Below are 20,491 nucleotides of genomic sequence, written 5' to 3' on the forward strand. Positions count from 1 at the left end.
GCGTGTAATGGCGAGGTGTTTCAGCAGTCAGACAGGACAGCTATGCCCACATTTTTGTCCTGCCAGGCCTGGATACCTTACAGTTATCCTGTAGTATGTAGAACACAATGAAATCGCCTTTTCACACTATTTGTCTGATTACTCAGTGATGGTATCTTTCAGGTAGACTGTAAGTTGTCTGGTGATGTGAGCAGTGATTTAGATGAACAACGTACTGCTGAAAGAGCTCCACCATAATGAAATGCACAGTAAAATCTGCAGTAACACGAGTATTTTGGAAGGCTCAGGCTAACTAGTAAAAATATTCATATCTTATTAAATGGAGCCTAGAGATTCCTGCAGCAATGACAGTCTGTTGTGTGTTCCTCCTTTTTGTTCCTCTAATTGCTGCATGGATGTTATTCAGTAAACTCCATCTTCCCCGAAAACTCCCCCTAGTTAACGAGGGCGAGAGCTTCGTTAGCCGAATCCTGCAGCTCGGGCCCCGAGGAACAAAATTTATTGGGTAGGAATGTGCCGCTTAGAAAAGGCAGCCCCACTCGTCGGCGACTGTTTGGACTGAAGCCATTGTCGTTTTTACGTTTGGGTTGTTTTTTTACTTTCCAGTCACCCCGTTTTCTTTGAGGCTTTCGGTCGACCGGCGGGGGTCGCTGAAAGCAGATCCATGTCTGCTGATCCCGCTCGCTCGGCTGTGCTTGTTGGGCATGTTGCTGTCATGGCTGCTGCCTCGTACCCGTGACCAGACCCAGACTCCCATCCCTTGTGGGAGATGGTTTCATTTGCACTTTCTTTTCTGGAGAAGGTATCATTTGCTGTCACAGTTTTTCGGGGGGTGTCTGGGTTTTCAAAAGGAATAGAGACACTTTGTAGAGAGTGATGTTACATGGGTGTGTGTGTGTGTATATTGTGTATATATATATATATATATATATATATATATATATATATATATATATATATATATATATATATATATATATATATATATATATATATATATAGTGTATATATATATATATACACACTATATATATAGTGTGTGTGTGTGAGGGAGTTACAGTGTCTCATGTCTAAGATCCAATGAAATCCCAATAAGATACAAAAGTGCAGGAGTGTAGGCATTAAATTGATTGATGTTTTCATGGTACCTTCTCTGTGATTATACATTGAATGTAGTTTTTTTTGTAATTTCATGGCCGTCACTGTTACTGTCTACACAGACTTTATTTTTGTTTTTCAACAAATACCACAAAGTAATATTTTTACCTGAATGTCACTTTAGGAGAACATAGTTCTACCAAATACTTAGATTCATTAATTTAGAAAAAAACACAGCAATTTGATCACTTTATCTTAGATCTTTATGAAACTAAATTACTAGAATATTCTGATTTAATGAGAATAACCTTGTGTCTTAGTTCACGCTTCAACAATGAGGAAAATGTATTAGTGTTTTATTATACAGTTTAATACATGTTTATGAAAGTCCTTTCCTGATTCCAGTATGTTCTCTTTATTTTGTACTGTATTATTAGGTTTGGAATGTTGCATTTAATCAGTCAGCTTTTTTTATTATTATTATTTGGGTGCCGTCGTTGTTGTGGGGTTTTTTTGTTTGTTTGTTTTAGTTTGGATTTTGCATCTCTAAGAGTTTTGAAATTTGGGGTGTAAAGCACAAAGTAGTGATGTTTTTTTTATATATCTAAATTTATTGTTCAACAGGTGATAGTGATAAAGCTTTACCAAACACCTCTATTGCTATATATTTGTTACATATGCTTTGAATAAACTGATTAATAAAAGATGTGCCAAGAGGCCTTTTGCACTACTGAAGTGTGCCCCATATGTCTGGTGTTCATCAGTCATTTACTGACAGTCTCATCAGCATTAATCGGGTCCCACCCTTCCTCTGCCCTGGTTTGGTTGCCATGGTCCACACTTAGTGGTGTATGATCTGTTCTTGCAGCCCTGTGATAGTGGAGATTCCTCACTTTGGCTCCATGAGAGGGAAAGAACGTGAGCTGATCATTCTCAGGAGTGAGAACGGCGAGATGTGGAAGGAGCACCAATATGACTGCAAGACCGAAGCCCTCAATGAGTTGCTAAATGGCATGGATGAAGGTAGGGCATCAGTAACACAAAACAAAATGCCTGTAAATTGGGGTTTGTCACCACTGGTGTTTTGGTTTGTTACTGCATAGTGAATAAGGCATGAGGAGCACATGTCATGATGTCCTTCTATCAGTGTATCAGAACAATTTTTGGTTTTCTTTGATTCATCATAGAACACCCAAAAGTATACCATTTGGAAATGGAGCACTAATCATTATTTACCCCAGTGATGGGAATGATCAATGTCATTTTTTTGTCCCCAAAGAACTGGACAGTGTGGACGAGTTGGAGAAGAAGCGCATCTGTAGGATCATCACTAAAGACTTCCCACAGTACTTTGCTGTGGTGTCGCGGATCAAGCAGGAGAGTAACCACATGGGTCCTGAAGGAGGGCTTCTATCTAGCACAACTATTCCTCTTGTTCAGGCCTCGTTTCCTGAAGGAGCCCTCACCAAGAAGATCAGAGTTGGACTTCAGGTATAACCTTCCTTATGCGTCAATTAAGAGATGACAGTATTTGTTTTAGAGGTGCTTTTAATTAAGCTCAAATTATTGCAAAATATCCATAAAAACGAAACTGTACCCATTCAAAAATGCACCATGAAGTTTTTCATGCACCATGACGTCACCAAGTGACCCAAAAGTGAATCGGAAAATCTCTCAGCAGCAGTTTTCTGCATGGTTGTGTTTTTAAAAGAACAACAGATTCATGACATACCTGTGACACCCTACTTACCACCCCCAGGCCCAACCTGTCCCACACGACACCGTGCAGAAGATCCTGGGGAACAGAGCCACATTTAGCCCCATAGTGACGGTGGAGCCGCGCAGGAGGAAGTTCCACAAGCCCATCACAATGACCATCCCTGTGCCGCCCCTTTCAGGAGAGGGTGTTACCAATGGCTACAAAGGGGACTCCACACCTTGCTTACGTCTCCTCTGCAGCATCACAGGTAAGAGTGGGCAGTGTTCTTTTTGTGAGTCATACCCCCCCAAGGTGTTATCTTGTACTTATGAGTACTCTACCATAGGAGGCGTGTCCCCTGCCCAGTGGGAGGATATTACTGGCACTACTCCTCTCACCTTCACCACTGACTGCGTCTCCTTCACCACCAATGTGTCTGCCAGGTATGTGGCTCAGGGGCGATTATAAAGGTTGATCGAAAGGTCTGTTTCAAAGTTATGGACTGTCTGTAACAGTGTGCAGAGGGAAAACATGGAATAGTAGTGTGAGTCAAAATATTACTTCTTACACCGATGACCCTTGTGTTTAACTACAGTCCTAGCTCTTCTCATTTGCAGGTTCTGGCTTGCAGACTGCCATCAGATCCCGGAGACAGTAGGTCTGGCCACTCAGCTCTACAGGGAGCTGATCTGTGTGCCCTACATGGCCAAGTTCGTAGTGTTTGCCAAGATGAACGACCCTGTGGAGTCTAACCTGCGATGCTTCTGCATGACAGACGACAAAGTGGACAAGACGCTAGAGCAGCAAGAGAACTTTGAGGAGGTGGCCAGAAGCAAAGACATTGAGGTCTGTCTTTTAACAGGAAGCTTTGAATTGTTCTCGTACTGTTGGAATTAAGTTCTGTTCTGAATCTATGAATTTCTCCTCTGAAATGTGAACTAAAGGAGACTTAGTCTCTCCAAACACCTGCAACCCCAAAAGATGCAGTAAGTACACTTGGGTCATGTAATGAAAACTTGGGTTACATCATGGTTCGCTGTTTTCCAGGTTTTGGAGGGGAAACCAATCTATGTGGACTGCTATGGTAATTTAACCCCTCTGATGAAAGCTGGACAACAGCTGGTGCTCAACTTCTATGCCTTTAAAGAGAACAGACTCCCCTTCTGTGTGAAGGTAATGTGCTGTTTTCTCTTCTGCTTTCTGGTATGAAGCACAGAAAAGCATACTGATGTAGCCCTATACAATAACCTCACATCCTGTTTGGTGTTTTGTGAAGTGTTACTACATTAGCACCTTATGGCTTATGTTTCACTTCGTAATGTGACTTTAAGAATGGAACTGGTGACCTGCCTCCTTTATGATCATCAGGGTGCCTAATAATTAGAGTTCCTAACTTCTACATTAGGCTCCAGAGGAATGTAGTCTGTGTTAGAGGTGATCTCAATAAAATACAGAATAAATTATACTGTAGCCATTAGAAGCCAAATCACCTTCATTTAAGTTATTGAGTGCCAGTCTGGACTAAACAGCTATTAAAAAAAAAAAACAACTTTTGTGATGCTTATGCTTCTCTGCTCATTTCATGTTGAAATACTATAGATTAGAGACAACAGCCAAGAACCTTGTGGGCGACTATCCTTCCTCAGGGAGATGAAGACATCAAAGGGTCTTCCCCAGACTGCTGTCTGTAATCTAAACATCACCCTGCCAGCACTGAAAAAGGTATGGATGTAATTCTCAGGTCATCCATGTCATATCATGTCATCTTCATTCTCAGGAAAGGTAGAGCAGTGTTTTCAGCAATAAGGGGTACACTTGGCTGAAACCGCCTGGGTGTGTCTTTTATCTGTTTCGACCTCCTCTCTGGTCGTGGTTGTGGCTGTGGCCGACCTAAGCAGATTTGACTTGGATCCATGCTTTGGCTGAAGGTGCACCGGCTTGGCCTTCCTCAATGGCATAATATGTGGTTGCTTCCCTGAACCCTTTCAGTTCCTTCCTTTTTTGCACCTGTTTGTTTTTTTTTTGCTATGGCTTTGCAGCGGCTCTTTCTCTGTGCTCACAATCGTCTTTTTCGCATCCTGATGTTTCTTACCCCCTGCTCTCCATTGCGTTATTCCCCCTGTTTCTGCAATGCATCTTGGGAACCAAAAAGGATATGGACTCAGATCATGATGAAGAGGTAATAGTCCTGTCCCCTCATTTCCATGTGGTGTGCTGGTGTTTCTGTAGCTTTAGTTCCTCGGAACCTGCCTTGTGAAACTATTGCCTGTTGTGGGATTTTATTGTATGAATTTTGCACTGGCTTAACTCCATACTCTGGAATATTACTGCATGTCACTGGCAAATGGTGACAATCATTTTTATTTACCCATCCATGTACTATGTCACATTGCTTTAGCTAAAAACTATGGCTTATTTAAATAATGTTAAAACAAATAAATGAAGAACCACATTTTTTTTAAATAAAAAAAACATAAGAATATGTGGAGTCACAGCAATTCTTCCTTCCTGATCAGTCCTTGTTCTTGAAATAACTGCAGCTTTAATAAATTAGAGACTATGACATTATAGGCCAGCAGAAATACCAACCTTTAGATTTATCCTAAACAACTATACTCCCAAAAAGTACAGAAACAATGACGTGCTTAAGCTCATTTTATCCTCACACGTACAGAATTTTGAAGGCAAAGGAATCAAATTTTGCATAGTGTCACAGTAGTTAGTATATAAATTATTCAATAAAGCTCAAATTGGCACTATAGCTTGACAACCAGGACTTTTGTTGTTGTTGTTGTTGCAGACTGAAAAGCCAGAACGACGTCATACCTTTGCATCTCTAGCCTTACGTAAGCGCTACAGCTATCTGACCGAGCCTGGAATGAGTGAGTGTGATATTTTCACTAACATTATTGGGAGTGTAACATGTTTGCTAGTGTTTAAAATTAACAAAACTTTGTGACCCACACAGAAAATAAATTAACTGAAAATACATGTTTTATCTACACATTTTTATCATGCATAACAAAGTTCTCATGCTTGTTTACAAATTACTTTTGCATGGATTATTGTGGTTTTTATGTTGCTGTGCCGTGCCTGCCCACTTTATTAGATATTTTTAATATCTCTGTTCATTTCTCCCCCACTTACAAGAAAAAAATAAATTGTGATACCCATATTTACTTTGATTGGACTGGATATTAATGGTCAATATGTTAAATTACAGTATGACATCAAAGTAAAGTTCATACTCATTTTCCCATTTTTTCAAGAAGTCTTGCTCCTTTTGGCTTTGTAATTCTGCCAGTTTTTATTTCATTTTTGACAGAAGTGCATGGAGAGTCACTGAGAGATTTTCTCTCAGGTGCTTCCACCATTTGCATTGAAATGCCTGACACCAAGATTACTCAGTCCTGCATGATGACTTGCTATGAACTTAAGACCTTGTCACTTAGCCTGCCTTTTGCCATAAAATGCACAAGAACTAGGGTATTTCTGTAGACTTCTGTTTTGTCAGAACACCCAAATTTGAGATGAAATTTGAGATGTTTTTTTTTTTTTAGACCAAACAGATAAAAGGCACTTTAGTAAAATCAAGATAGCCAGTGACAGGGGAATGTAGCACATCTAAAGTCAAAAGAGAATTTGTTTACTCTGGGTTGTCTGCATTTGTCTTGCCATTATTTGCATTTCTGTTGGTCATTGTCCCGGTGATTAAGTTGCTGTATATGCTTTTGTGGGACTTCAGTTATATTTTGTGTACTGTTTGTGGACCATGAGTGACTGTGGATCGATCTTCCTTTTTGGCTCCATCATTTTGGCTTCATCGTTGAACTCATCTCATACCACACAGCACTGTTCTGCCTTCTTATATGATATAAGCACCACTGACCAATTTTTTCCTTCTGGTCTCTCTGTTTCTCAACCACTTTTTGTTGCTTTTGTGTTGGATTTTCATTTGTCTGTTTAAAGAAACAGTTGAACGAAGTACAACAAGAACACTGCCTGCTGGTTACGCTCACAAACCTGTCTTTTCAACAAGATCTTACCAGGCATGGTCGGCTGCTCCTATTACCGTCCTTGGGCAAACAAAATGTGGACTGGGTTCCCTCTCCAACTCACCTTCCAACACGCCATCTGCTTCGCCATTAAAGTCAGTATGGTCGATATCCTCAGCTTCTCCACTCAAGTCCACCCTGGGAACCACAAATGCATCTCCTGCTAAGACTATTAGTGACATAGCATCACCCATTAGAACATACAGATCTATCTCATCTCCCATAAAGACTGTTGTTCAGCCAGCCCAGTACCCAGGGCCAGTTTCTACTGGTTTCATGTCGTCATCTCTTAAAACCAGCACAGACCCTCTGTCAATCAAAGGACCTGCTGCTTCATTATCTTCAAGACCTATTTCTGTTCAATCACCTGGATCCATACTCGATAGAACCTTCACTACAGTGACCCCACCTGAATGTCCAAAATCAACAGCAAATATTTACACCTCTTCTTTGTCGTTCAAATCAACCCTTGTTTCCTCGGCCACAGCGGCAACATCCCCCATTAGAACTATATCAAGTCTCTCATCAATTAAAACTCCTGCAGACGGAGCTACAATCTGTAAGGGAACAATTCTGTCATCACTTTCTTCTCCAGCAAAGACTACTATTGCCTCCTCTGAAACAGTGCTGCTCAATGGATCCATTTCACCAGTCAAATACCCCTCTTCCCCTTCTGCATCATCTCGTCTGTTCTCAGGAGGCACTTGCAGTTTACAGGAGAGGATACAGGCAACAGCGCAAGCAGCTACATCCAGTGTTAGCACAGCCTTTGGTGAGGCTGAAAGGACTCTTAATGCCTGTACACCATCGAACACACTGAAATCAATGTCATCTCCACTGAGATCAAATGTGTCCAGTTCAGTTTATGCCTCAATTAGATCCCCAGCTCCCTTCAGCACCCCAATGTCATCTGCTTCTGTGACCGTACCAGTGTTCTCCTTAGTAAATTTCCTTCCTGAGCCTCAAGGAAAACAAGTACCAGACAAAATTATGATTGCACCTCAGACACACACTCAAAAACCATCATGTACTTCCAGACCGAAACCCCCCAAACCCCCACTCTTCATACCCCCTGCAGCACTTAAAGCAGCCACTGCCTCACAACTGTCGTCCAGTCAAGAGATCTTGAAGGATGTGGCAGATATGAAGGAGGATCTCATAAGAATGTCAGCAATACTGCAAACTGAATCCACTCCTGTAACTAAGTCCCATCAGTCTCAGGCATCCAAAGAACCTAAAATGGAGGATGAGGAACCTTATAGTCTAGTTGAGAAAGTTAAAGAAGATCTTGTCAAAGTTAGTGAAATTCTTACTAAGGATGTTCTGAGTGAGACAAGAGTCTCCTCTAAGGACAAGTCCTCTGATGATGAATGGGAAGAGTTCTCTAAAGATGAAATAGAGGAGGCCCAGCAGAGTGTTCTAAGGCCTTTACCCATGTTTGATGACACTCTCCCAGTTAGGCCTCAGTCTGTGCAAGACAAAGATCTCAATTTAGCCAAGGTTGTTGACTACTTAGTGAACGACATTGGTGCTAGCTCCCTTTCAAAAATGTCTAGCATAAAGAATAAATATGATGAAATGAATGAAGGAGAGGAAAAACAAAAACGTAGTCTGAAACCTGAGCACAAGCTCAAAATGCCACCTCCAGGCATGCATACCTCTCCTTCAGAGAAAGATCTGTGCAAATTAGCTGACTCATATAGTGGCACAGATGCCATTTTGGAATCGCCTGATGATTTTTCCCATGAACAAGATAAAAGCCCCCTCTCAGACAGTGGCTTTGAAACCAGAAGCGAAAAGACACCATCAGCCCCTCAAAGTGCAGAGAGCACAGGACCCAAACCCCCATTTACTGATGTCCCCATTCCTCCAGTCATAACAGAAACTAGAACAGAGGTTGTTCGTGTTATCAGGAGCTATGAGCACCCTGAGGAGCCTTGTGAGCCTCTAATGGAAGAAGCAGCAGCCTTGAAGTCACCTGCTTGCATTGAACCAGAGCCAACAGCTGGTTCTATTAAAGATAGAGTAAAAGCTTTCCAAATGAAAGTAAGTGCTGAGGAAGACTCTCTAGTGAGTAAAAGTATGCATCTCAAAGAGGAGACACACATAACCACCACAACTAGAATGGTCTACCACAAACCCAAGCTAATAGAGGCAGGTTCTGACAGGATAGAAGAAACCATGTCTGTTCGAGACATAATGAAGGCTTTTCAGTCAGGAAGAGATCCCTCCAAAGAACTAGCTGGCTTATTTGAACATAAGGCTGGTCAGGAATCTATAAAAGGAGATGAACTAACCCCACGATTCCTTGAAAAGGATACAAAACCCAAAGTTGAAAGAATAATTGAGGTACACATAGAAAAGGGCAACACAACAGACCCAACAGAGGTAATCATAAGAGAAACAAAGAAACACCCAGAATATATATGCAAAAGCAGCCGTAGTCTAAAGGAACTTTCTGATAGAGCAGAGGGTGATTATGAGGCTCTGCAGGAAGAAGAAGAGCTTACTGCTGAGGAAACACTGCCCTCTTTTTTGGAAACTTCTAGAGTCAATACACCTGTGTCTCAGGAGGAGGACAGTCGACCCAGTTCTGCTCAGCTCATTGCTGATGACTCATATAAAGCTTTTAAACTCCTGAGCCAGCATTCCATTGAGTATCATGATGATGAATTATCTGAGTTGAGGGGAGAGTCTTATAGATTTGCTGAAAAAATGCTTCTTTCGGAGAAATTAGACATAGCTCATTCTGATACTGAGGACTCAAACCAGACACATGACATAAACCCTGAAGTGCAAGGAGCAAAAGGATTTTATGGAGAAAAGGCATCTGGTCCCAAGAAAGAAGCAATTTTCAGGTCAGCAAGAGACATGTCAGACAAATCAGGAAAGTTTGCTCATAAAGATGATCAGTATGATAAACTGACTGTGTTGCACTATACCACAGAGCCTGGTAGTCCCAAACATTCAGTCTGGATGCGTTTTACCCAAGATAGGCAGGATAGAAATAGAGAGAAACTTATATATGAAGATCGTGTTGATCGAACTGTAAAAGAGGCAGAGGAAAAACTGAGTGAAGTTTCACAGTTTTTTAGAGACAAAACAGAAAAGCTTAATGATGAGCTTCAGTCCCCTGAGAAAAAACCTCTCATGAGAGACTCAAGGGAGACACGATCAGGGCCGAGCTCAGTCTGCAGCAGTCCTGAGAGAACAAAGCAAAAGAGTGAAATGGGCTCAGAAGAATGGGGGAAAGGGAGGCAGAAGCTATTTGGCAGCACAAATGAAAGAAAAAGTACGAGTTTGCCCAGCAGCCCAGAAAGGTGTGTGCAATCACGCTTAACTGAGGATACATCAAAACAGGAAAAGGGTCAGCAGCCAAAGCTAAGTGATACTTCTCCTCCAATTCAAGTGAAGACTTCCAGAGTGAGCTCTGTTCGGCTAAAGTTTGAACCAGACGCCCAACGGCAAGATAAGAGTATGCCCACTACACAATCAAAACCACCTGCTAAAAAACAGGATAGTAAGTTACCCGTGTATCAGCTTTTTACTGGATCTAAAATTTCCACAGTTGATACTACAGAGGAAACAAAGCCTCTCAGAAAGGTTGCAGAGAAGGAGACAAATAAAGTAGCCAATGGACAAGGGTCATGTGGTAGTAAATTGGGAACATCATTCCTAAGGGAATCAAATGAAAAAGAATCAGCCAAGCTTTTAACAGAAATATCTGATACAGTTTCAAGTAGTGTATCAAAACAAAAGCAGCAGTTTGAAAAGGTTGCAGAATTACAAAGCTTTGATGAGGCCAAGGAGGTTAGAACTAGTGAAAGTAGTAAAGAAAAAATATTTTACTCCATAAAAAATGCTAGAAGTATTGATAATCAAAGAGTAACAAATTTTGATATTAAGGGGCAACGTTTGAAAAGTGAGTCGACAGCAGAGGAGATCAAATCAGACAGCAATGATTCACAATTAAAAAAAAAGACAGACTCACAAATTCCAGTAAGAGCATCACCTGGTTCACCAGACACAGACCAGGTGAAAAAACCAAAGCAAGACACAGTATTTAAAAAAACAGAAAAGGGCCCATCACACATACCTACCCTGACTAAAAGTCGAGTGCAGGGTCGGTCAGAACTGTCTAGAGAAGAGTCTACAGCAAAGAAGTGTAAAGATTCTGTAGAGGGTCTTGCTTTGAGAGAACCAAGCTCTAGTAAACTCGGTGACACCATTTCAGTGGAAAAGGTATCTACAGTCACAACCAGGGAAAGTTTCAAGGGGTTGAAAACATTACCAGTTTATGTGAGTGTACAAGTGGGAAAACAAGGTGAGAAAGATTCAGTGGGGGGGTCAAATGGATCCATCAAAAAAATTGTAAGCTCAGAGAGTCGAACGATTTACACAGTCAAACAAAGGCAGGCAACATCTCCTCAGGGTAGCCCTGACGATGACACGCTTGAGCAGATATCTTTTCTGGATAGTTCTGGAAAAAGTCCCATGACTCCAGAAACACCTAGCTCAGAGGAAGTCAGTTATGACTTAACCTCTAGAACCCCTGATTCTTTCATGGCGTTCATGCCAGGCATTGCTAGCCCAATTGCTGAGGTTTCAGAAGAATCAGAGGATTCAGATCAAGGAAAAGCCTTTTCACTCAAAGAACAAATATTCGAAAAGTGCATCGCTGCCAAACCAACCAGTGAAACTCAGGACATGGGAAAGCCAAGTAAAGACAAACGAGTTGCATACATAGAGTTTCCTCCTCCACCTCCTTTGGACTCGGATTTATCCCAAACCCAGAAAAAAGGATCCTCTCCTTCCTCAGAAGCTGACACTGATATGATGGAGGTCAACCTTCAGGAGGAACATGACAAACATCTGCTTACTGAGCCCATAATTAGAGTTCAACCTCCTTCCCCTGTGCCCCCGGGAGCTAATGACAGTGACTCAAGTGATGATGAATCAATATTTCAGCATCTTCCTATAAAGAAATATACCTTTAAGCTTGATGATCAAGAGCAAGATGAGATGGAAACTAAATCTAATAAGCATGACAAGAATGGGAATCATAAAGAACTTGCGATAAATGGCAATGGCAAAGGAGAGGACTATGATTATGAACAGAATGGCAATGATCAATCTATTACAGACTGCTCAATAGCAACAACCGCTGAATTCTCTCATGATACAGATGCCACAGAAATTGATTCTCTAGATGGATATGACTTTCAAGATGAGGATGATGGGTTTAATGAATGCAATGTAAAACCGTTCGGATTTTCCAATGACAACAGAAAGGACATTTGGGCATCAGAAGGTACACTTAGATCTAGTGATCGTTCTTTCAGCCAAAGTAAACTTGAAGTAATTGAAGAGGAGTCGCCAACTGAGGAGTATAAAGTGAAAACTAAGAGTAATTCCTCAGTTAAAAAATCTGAAAATGAAAAAGACAATGAAAATGACAAGAAACAACAATCTAGTCAAGATGGACTATCAGATACTTACTTCAGCTACAAGCTAGATGAAGAGTTTAATACCCCATTCAAAACTGTTGCAACGAAAGGCTTGGACTTTGACCCCTGGTCAAGTAAAGGAGGCGATGATGAAGTTGTCGATGCTAGAATTAAGGATGATGAGCCAAAGCCTTTTGGGCTAGCTGCAGAGGACAAGTCCCAAACGACTACCCCTGACACTACTCCTGCAAGAACTCCAACTGATGAAAGCACACCGACTAGTGAACCTAACCCTTTCCCCTTCCATGAAGGGAAGATGTTTGAGATGACCCGCAGTGGTGCGATTGACATGAGCAAGCGGGATTTTGTTGAAGAGAGACTGCAGTTTTTTCAGATTGGTGAGCATATATACAGAGGGAGATCAGGGGATAAGGGGGAAGGGATCAGAAAACCAGGTGTAGCCACATCACAGCCACAGACAATAGATCGAGCACAGGTTAAGATGGATGACGACACAGTGATATCATACAATATTATTCAGATTTGCACTGACCGTTCGGACACAACATCTCACGACAACATTATGGAGCCACCCTCATATTCAGAAGTCAGTTCTAATTTGTGTTCCTCTTTTAAGATTGGAGTCAAAGCTGCCTCTGGTGAGAAAAAGGATTTGGTGTGTGTGAACTGGGACAGTGCTAAGCTTAAACCATCACTGGCTTCACAAGAAATGAGACCAGAAACAAGTACAGAAAATCAGTCCATGCAAAGGACAGATTCATCAAAGACAGAACAGAGAAAATGCTACCAGACAGTAAACTGCAATAATAACAATAACCTAGTTTTCCCAATGGTTCGAACTGACCACACACAGCACAGTATTGGTGAACACCACCACCACTCAAACTCTACACACAACACTTATGAGCAGTTAAACATTCCTACAGATTTACTCAGAAGAGACTCAGATAAGGTTAGAGAGGGTATAGCTAGGACCAAAGCTGACACGACAACAAAATGCACAGACATTAAAAGGAAGCCACTAATGTCCAGGTTGCCAGTAAGAGCTCCTCATTCAGCACAAGGCAACAGATGTGCTGTGGTGAGTGTACAGAGACTAAACAAAGAAATTAAAGCAGTGGCCAGCAAAAGACTAGATCCCTTCCCTAATTTGAGGCCTAAGTCTAGAATCCCGATGATAGAGGTTAAAAAAGTTATTTACAGTTCTTCATCAGTGGGAAAAAGTAAGACTGGCACAGTAAATGAGACACGTAGGACACAAGTGAGACCACATAACTTACCCATTAAAGGTATATCAAAGATACATCCTTCTAGGAGATTAGGATGTAAAACGAGACAGGAGCAGTTACTGTATGCAGGCAAAAGCACAAATTCGAAGCCTAGTCAAACAGTGAAGCTTGTGGACTGCCTTTCCAATGAAGAGAAAAAGATGCAGGCAGATGATAAGGATGAAGAAATCAGCACGTCCAGGAATGCCCGTTTGTCAGAAGCGTCCCAACCCTCCAGTACATCCAGGTCTGCTAGAGACGTGAGAGCAGAGGTTGAGCAGGCCGGCAGAGACAGGAAGAGGAGGAGGAGTAAGAGGACTGGTGGAAGTGAAGGCAGTCAGGGTGCTGGGCCTCAAGTGGCCCCCGGCGTGGATATCGAGCCTAGTTTGTAAAATTTTCCACTTGTATGATCTTAGTTGCATGAACCGTTGTGATTGCCTGTGGCGTGACCTAACTAGATGTCATTCCTATCATTCTGTCTTTCTCTCTTTGTGTACTTGTGTCTCCTATTCTGATTTCCGAAGTCACTCTATATGACGTAGACAGCCTTATTGTAGCATGCTAGTGTGAGTGGGGTGCTGGTTTTCACTGGTTTCCCTCTAATGTGAAGTGCTAAGGAGTCTGTAGTAGATTTGTACAGGTTTATGCAGTTTTAGCATAGCACCAAGGGTGCTTGCATGTTAAGTTTCATTTGACGGTTGTTTCACTTTTGGTCCTTATGCAGTATTTGTAGATATATTTGAATCGTGTTTGTTTTTTTTTATTTGTGAGTTCTGTCTGGTGATTTATTTATTTCTTTTATTATGAGAGGGATTAGGCTACTGGTTATATTGGTAGGATACATTTGTCACAAATCTAACCTGTTAACATTACTATTAATTAATATTATAAATATTTATGCTCTTTTCTGGTCAACATATTATTTCTTGAATTCATTTGGCTAACATTATGCCATAGTTTGGTAATAAAAATTCAAACATTCACAAGTTTGACCAGAAAATGGTAAAATCTCTTTCTCTTTTCATTATATTGATTTACATATAAAACTTTCATGCATTTTGAAAAATGCTGTTTTCTACTCATAGGCCCTCAAAGTCCTTGTGAGAGGACGGACCTGCGTATGGCTATTGTGGCTGATCATCTTGGCCTGAGCTGGACGGGTAAGTGAATCAACCCTAGGTTGCCACCTAGAGGACAAACTGAAACTGAGAAAAAAAAATGTAAATGCTTATGCAACGCTTATGTTTCTATTACAGTTTCAGATTATTTAGAAACAATGAACCTAACATTATAAATGGGCAGTTTTGAGCAACATATTTTTGCTTTGGAAAGAATATGGGAATTCATGTTTGATATTGCATGCTCAGCACAGCCCTGGCTGATCTGTGAGGAGGGAGTGTCATCTGCAGTGTCCCAGCTGCCTCCACTGCAGTATTACGTACATGTGTCTGGGAGAGGAGGAGAGAGGGAGAATGATGGAGGGAGAGAGAGAGACATGCACACACGCACACACACAGAGACTAACTGCTTTTCTATTTTTAATGTGTTGCAGAGCTGGCCAGGGAAATGGATTTTTCGGTTGATGAGATAAATTACATCCGTGTGGAGAACCCCAACTCATTGACAGCTCAGAGTTTCATGCTTTTAAAGAAATGGGTTAGCAGAGATGGTAAAAATGCCACAAGTAAGTTCACTTATTGCCTTGTTTTTGCAGTATCGTGTAGCAAGGAGTGTTACAATCTTTGAGTATATCCTGCTGGTTTTTCCTAATCAAGGACAAGAACTCCAACATTAATTCCTTCAATGGAAATTGATGTCAGATTAGTCTTAAAGGATTATCTTTACAGCATCATATGGTTTTGTCCATGTAAATATCCAGCCACCTCACTGATTCCTGCTTTGTGACATCTTTAGTGTGTTTTTCAGTGTTACCGTACAAGCAGCAGAGATGGGGTGGCATCTTTCAGAACGTACACCTCTTAGGCTTTGTTGTAGAGTTGGCCTGGTCTCAGTTTTACTAATGCACTGTTGTGTGGGCCATGACGGGCTATAACTGTGCCTTCTGTCCGGTTCTGCAGTGTGTGTGTGTGTGTGTGAACGTGTCCATCTTCTCTTCTCCCCTTTTAGCGGATGCCTTAACTGCAGCGCTGACAAAGATCAATCGGATGGATATTGTGACATTGCTGGAAGGGCCAATATTTGACTATGGTAACATTTCAGGCACAAGATGTTTTGCAGATGATTACGCAGTTTGCCGGGATCAGGCTGATGGTAAAGTTTAGCCCCATCTAGCTGAACTCTATTTCTTCTCTTATGTCATTCTTAGATCTTTCAGAAGTAGAAAATCATAAAGGCTAAACACTTATTGCTCTGAATTCAAATCAAATTCGAATCTCCACCGAACTCTAAATTCACTGTCTACAGTTGATTGTCCAGTTATCCACACTGCCCCTAATTCATCCTGGTGTGAATCAGACCAGCCCTGGGCAGTGTGATTCCATAGTATGTTTAAGTTTATGTATCCTACATGTGCGTAAAGCAATAAGGCATGCAGCTATAATTATCAAATGCCTTTGCTAATCAAAGCTTAATCCCATCTCTAAATAATGAAAATATTATTGTTCACTGCATGGAACTGCAATGGGACTGTTTTTTTTTCTTATTCTGGCCTTACAGTTCATTATGTGATGGGCTTAAGACCTTGCTTCATGCTATATCTATATAAACAATTTGTTTATATACAGAATTCTAGGCAAAACACAATTTCAATGTTTGGAGCATGCATTTTCTGTAATAGCCTACTATATATGGGCTTTTCCAAAGCTGCTATGTGAAACCATATTAACCATGAGAACACTGCTTTTAGACAGCATGATTATTTTGGCTAATGTTTCTTTTAGACTCTTTTTAATAAGAATGACAGAAATGCTGTGATTTTTATACCCACACCTACCTGCTCTGATAGCATGGCTAAAAATGGAATGTTTGCTTTGTTGATGCCTGTAGAAGTGCGTAGTTCTCTAGCGTCCCAGCCTCTGAGTCTTCCTGCTAAAGCTCCTCTTCTGCCGAACCACACCTCGCTGCTCTTCACAGCCATGTGTCCGCTCCCAAGGCGACGCCTCTGCCCTCCTACTGCCGTGGCCCCTGTGCAGTAGACCGGCGTTCTCAGTGTAGCTGCTGCCTCCTGTCACTCTCTATTTCCGCGGCTGTGCTAATCATGCTAACTCCAGCCGCCGACTTACTGCTAGCTCGACTCGTAGCGTCGCTAACACCGCTTAAGCAGCTTCGTCGTGCCAATATTCATTGGTAACCTTCAGATGTCATCTTCACATATCATATTCTGATTGTTTTACGTGTTTCCCTGTAACTCTCTGCCCCCTCGTGTTCATGATCAACCTTGGTTGTTCTAGATTCACCATTTCTCTGACTTCATGTATTAGGTGTTATTTGCTACATCTGTGTTCTCTGTCTTCTGTTTGTGTTAGCTCTCCCTCTGTTTATATCAGTCACTTTAAAATCCTGCATTAGTAGGTCCAAATTTATATAATGAAATGTACTAAATTAATATCCTACTATTTTCCAAATGTGTGCAGGTATCTAATTTGGTATATACTGTTAACACGCTTTTGCCATTTAATTCACTTTCACTTTAATTTGAACATCAATATCACTCATTATCAGTATGCCATTTTTTGCTGAAATCTGCTGTTACCTATGTCTATGAAAAGTCTCCCCTTTCACCAGCTGCTTGGTGGTGGCGTTGTGCAGTTGTGTTATGGTGCAGCCACTTCAGTTGCCCTGTTTTGTATCACTCAGGTTACCACAACATCGATCTGGAGCTGCAGAGTCCCTCAGAGCTGAGCTATGTGCCCCCCACCCCTCTTCGCCAGGACGATTTTTTTAGCGAGGATGTTAGCATAATCTCACCCACTACAGCCCCCATTAGACCCAGTGAGTTATCATTGCCCAACACCTCCATGGACCATGTGTCCTCTGGAGCAGAGCCCCCTACTGTCATAGCTGAGGACACCTCTTTGGGAGGCAAAGGGTCCTGCAGTCAAGACGGTGGATTGACTGAAGACCTGCCAGTAAGCCATGGCAGCGAGGAGGTGTCCAAACTTCCAGAAGTATTCACCAAGAGCTCGCAGAGAGAGCAGGAGCTGCCCCAAGTATCAACAGCCCCACCTGAGGATCCTCCCAGCGAAGTCTTTGTGCCAAATGAAAGAGGCAGGTCTGGTTTTGGTGAAGAAGAAGAGGAGATGACCCAGGAGAAACTCAAGTCCCTTTTGGGGGACCAAAAATTGGAGGAAGGCTCAGAGGATGAGGAGATGACGGAGGTTCAAATGATTCTCAAACAAGTGGAACAGGCAGAAAAAGATATGTCTTCAATTTCAGGGTGGCAGGGTGAGGTGTCTGATGCCATTAAGGAGACATCGACTTCTGGTCAAGGGCTGTGCACTGATATGCAAGCACCAAAGGAGAGCAGGTGAGACCCGTCACCTAACCGTCTTCATGCAGTTGAAATCACTACATTTCTATCTGATACCTGCTAGCAATAAACTTAGGCCAGGAGGTCTGGCGCCAGTACTTGGTGTCACTACCTAACCTTTCATCTCTCATTAGCCAAAAGCCTGCATCTTCTGCCCCTGAGCTGCAAGCTGAGAAGCAGAACGGGGAACATGCTTTGCCCCAGACCCAAGAGGCCCAGGGACCATCAGTCAAGAGCAAAGTTGTGAAGGACTCTGGGAAGAATGAGCTGAGTGTGGACATCACAGAGGACAACGCCGCTGGGCCCTGCACAAAGGAAGAAGACTCATCACAGCCTAAAGCCAAGGTGCTTTGTTTACAAATCCCTTTGGGCACTCAATACAAAGAAGCCCAACCCCTACCAGTACCCTTTTGCAGAGATTTGGGTGCAATTCCACTCGTCACAAGAAGTTTAATTTCACTGTTGCTAATTTTAATGTTCTGGAGTAGTAGGTAACATCCTAGCCCAATGAAGGTGGTTTGGAGCTCTGTTCAGTGTAAGTTTAATCTCCATGAGGGACAGGAGCTCTTGGAAATCTGAAATATACTGAACTGCCTTCAGCAGGGGGTGCATAGAGACAGTGGTTCCAGCTCTGATGAGGAGCACACAGTGACCACCAGGGTGTTTCGGCGCAGGGTGATTCTGAAGGTATCTGGTAGTACCAGTGAAGGGTGTGCTGTGGGGTGTGTCTGCCTGTTTGTAAGCATGAAGTGATGGACCCGTTGCTTCACCATAACATCACCTCTGCCCTGACGTTTGCATTGTGACACTTGCTTTGCGTTGTCACCTGTTTTATATCTCTTCATAACTCCTTTGCTATGTTTCAGCTTTTTGACAGTTGTAGTATAAATTAGTTTACATTATGAACTATTTAGTTGAAATGAGAAATTATACAAAAAGGGAAAGTGGCATAGCTTTCATAAACTTGTGGTTCTTTCCCTTAATGTCTTTGCTTTGTTTCTTGACTGACTGTATTTAGACACTTAATTAGCAAGTCTAGCATTCTTTTGCTTTGAATGGCTAAATGGTGTGAGATCCAGGTCTTTCCATCACTCTTTTGCTTATGATTTGTATGCATTGATCTTCAAATCAAGTGAATATTTGATGCCATGATGTACAAGCTGTTTAAAATAGCAGCCTTGTTGAACTTCAGTGAGAGATTAGTGGAGGGAATTACCAGCGAGAACTCTGGAATTTTGAGGCCCGTTGCTCTATGGAGGTGTTTGCGGCTTCTGCAGGGCAGTGTGAGAGTGTAATTGCGCATGCATGCGTGTGCTTCCTCAGAGGTGAGTAAGTCCCTTTATATCTCTCCCTCTATAGGGTGATCAGGCCAAAAACATTCCTGGTGAGTCAGTCACAGAGGAACAGTTCACAGATGAAGATGGAAACGTTGTCACCAGAAAAGTAACCCTTACACCTTCCCAAAACCCAAACACCCTTACCCATCCTCACATGTCAGTTCCTCCATCGGTTTAGTTGCCCAGCTGCGAGGGAATGAGATGGGTGGCACGTGGCGTGACCTGTGACCCCATCTCTCAGGTAATCCGGAAGGTGGTGCGTCGTGTGGCTGTAACGGGGGAGAAGGGGAGGAAGAAGAGAGGCAGGTGCTCCCAGCAGGTCCCCACAGCCAGGCAGCAGGAGACAGGCGAGGACGAGGAGGGGTCCGCTGGGGGCTTTCAGCCTCTCACGGAGCGCCCTGAGGTCAGAGGCACGTGCACTGTGCGGGCCACCATGTGACATCTGCTGGGCTCAAAAGTGCTCGGGTGCTCACCACTGGCACACAGCTGATGATGCTGCTTGCTAAAACATCCGATGTCCAGTTGCTTGTGTGGAAAGGCTGTGACCGAGTGTGCTCTGACCTGCTGCGTTCTGAGTTTGACTTTTGAAGAGTAAATATTGTTTGCTTCCTCTGTGTCCACCTGATATGTTTGAATTTATAATAGAAACTACTCTTCTGGCTCTACAGCGTTGGCCTTTGACGAGTTCTTGCGTGGCTTGAGTGGTTCAGAATTTCACCAGCGTGGTGCTACAGATTTGGCTCCCTGCTTCCAATTCTTGCAGCATGCTTCATGGACCACCATGACTGGAATGGTTTGTGGAGCGGCTTTGAAATTGTAGCCCGTTGCACCATTGAACCCCTTCTGTGTTTTTCAGGTAACACAAGGAGCCGAAGGGAAGATGAAAGATGGCAGACCGGGGGAGAGCAAGGGTCAATCATAACTGTCGTGTTTTCAACCTGGTATGGTAAAATCCACAGCTTTTTTGCCATTTAACAAAATCAGGAGGCCATTTGGTTGGGCTCTGGCTAGAGGCCTAATGTGCCACCACTGGCTTAGCAGCCACAAAAGAAATGTGGTCTGAAACAATTCCTTTAT

The 20,491-nt window shown here is 42.4% G+C and overlaps 1 protein-coding gene across 7 annotated transcripts in view; it reads left to right on the forward strand.

The window, feature by feature from the left end:
* The window catches only part of ank3b (ankyrin 3b), an 85,580-nt gene that overhangs the window by 63,544 nt on the left and 1,545 nt on the right, over window positions 1–20,491 (forward strand). The window contains exons 32-50 of one of the 7 annotated variants that reach the window (XM_077000597.1): window positions 1,967–2,121; window positions 2,378–2,589; window positions 2,858–3,065; window positions 3,144–3,240; window positions 3,415–3,643; window positions 3,845–3,970; window positions 4,397–4,519; window positions 4,950–4,976; window positions 5,598–5,679; window positions 6,767–12,697; window positions 14,674–14,748; window positions 15,141–15,272; window positions 15,716–15,859; window positions 17,405–18,074; window positions 18,212–18,422; window positions 18,678–18,764; window positions 19,437–19,520; window positions 19,656–19,824; window positions 20,271–20,355. In XM_077000597.1, the coding sequence (XP_076856712.1) occupies window positions 1,967–2,121; window positions 2,378–2,589; window positions 2,858–3,065; window positions 3,144–3,240; window positions 3,415–3,643; window positions 3,845–3,970; window positions 4,397–4,519; window positions 4,950–4,976; window positions 5,598–5,679; window positions 6,767–12,697; window positions 14,674–14,748; window positions 15,141–15,272; window positions 15,716–15,859; window positions 17,405–18,074; window positions 18,212–18,422; window positions 18,678–18,764; window positions 19,437–19,520; window positions 19,656–19,824; window positions 20,271–20,355 (8,847 nt within the window). The remainder of the gene's footprint in view (window positions 1–1,966; window positions 2,122–2,377; window positions 2,590–2,857; window positions 3,066–3,143; window positions 3,241–3,414; window positions 3,644–3,844; window positions 3,971–4,396; window positions 4,520–4,949; window positions 4,977–5,597; window positions 5,680–6,766; window positions 12,698–14,673; window positions 14,749–15,140; window positions 15,273–15,715; window positions 15,860–17,404; window positions 18,075–18,211; window positions 18,423–18,677; window positions 18,765–19,436; window positions 19,521–19,655; window positions 19,825–20,270; window positions 20,356–20,491) is intronic. The other 6 variants (XM_077000598.1, XM_077000599.1, XM_077000600.1 and 3 more) reach the window with 6 other exon arrangements.

This window comes from Brachyhypopomus gauderio, chromosome 3, assembly GCF_052324685.1.
Source record: "Brachyhypopomus gauderio isolate BG-103 chromosome 3, BGAUD_0.2, whole genome shotgun sequence".
NCBI classification, from domain to species: Eukaryota; Metazoa; Chordata; class Actinopteri; order Gymnotiformes; family Hypopomidae; genus Brachyhypopomus; species Brachyhypopomus gauderio.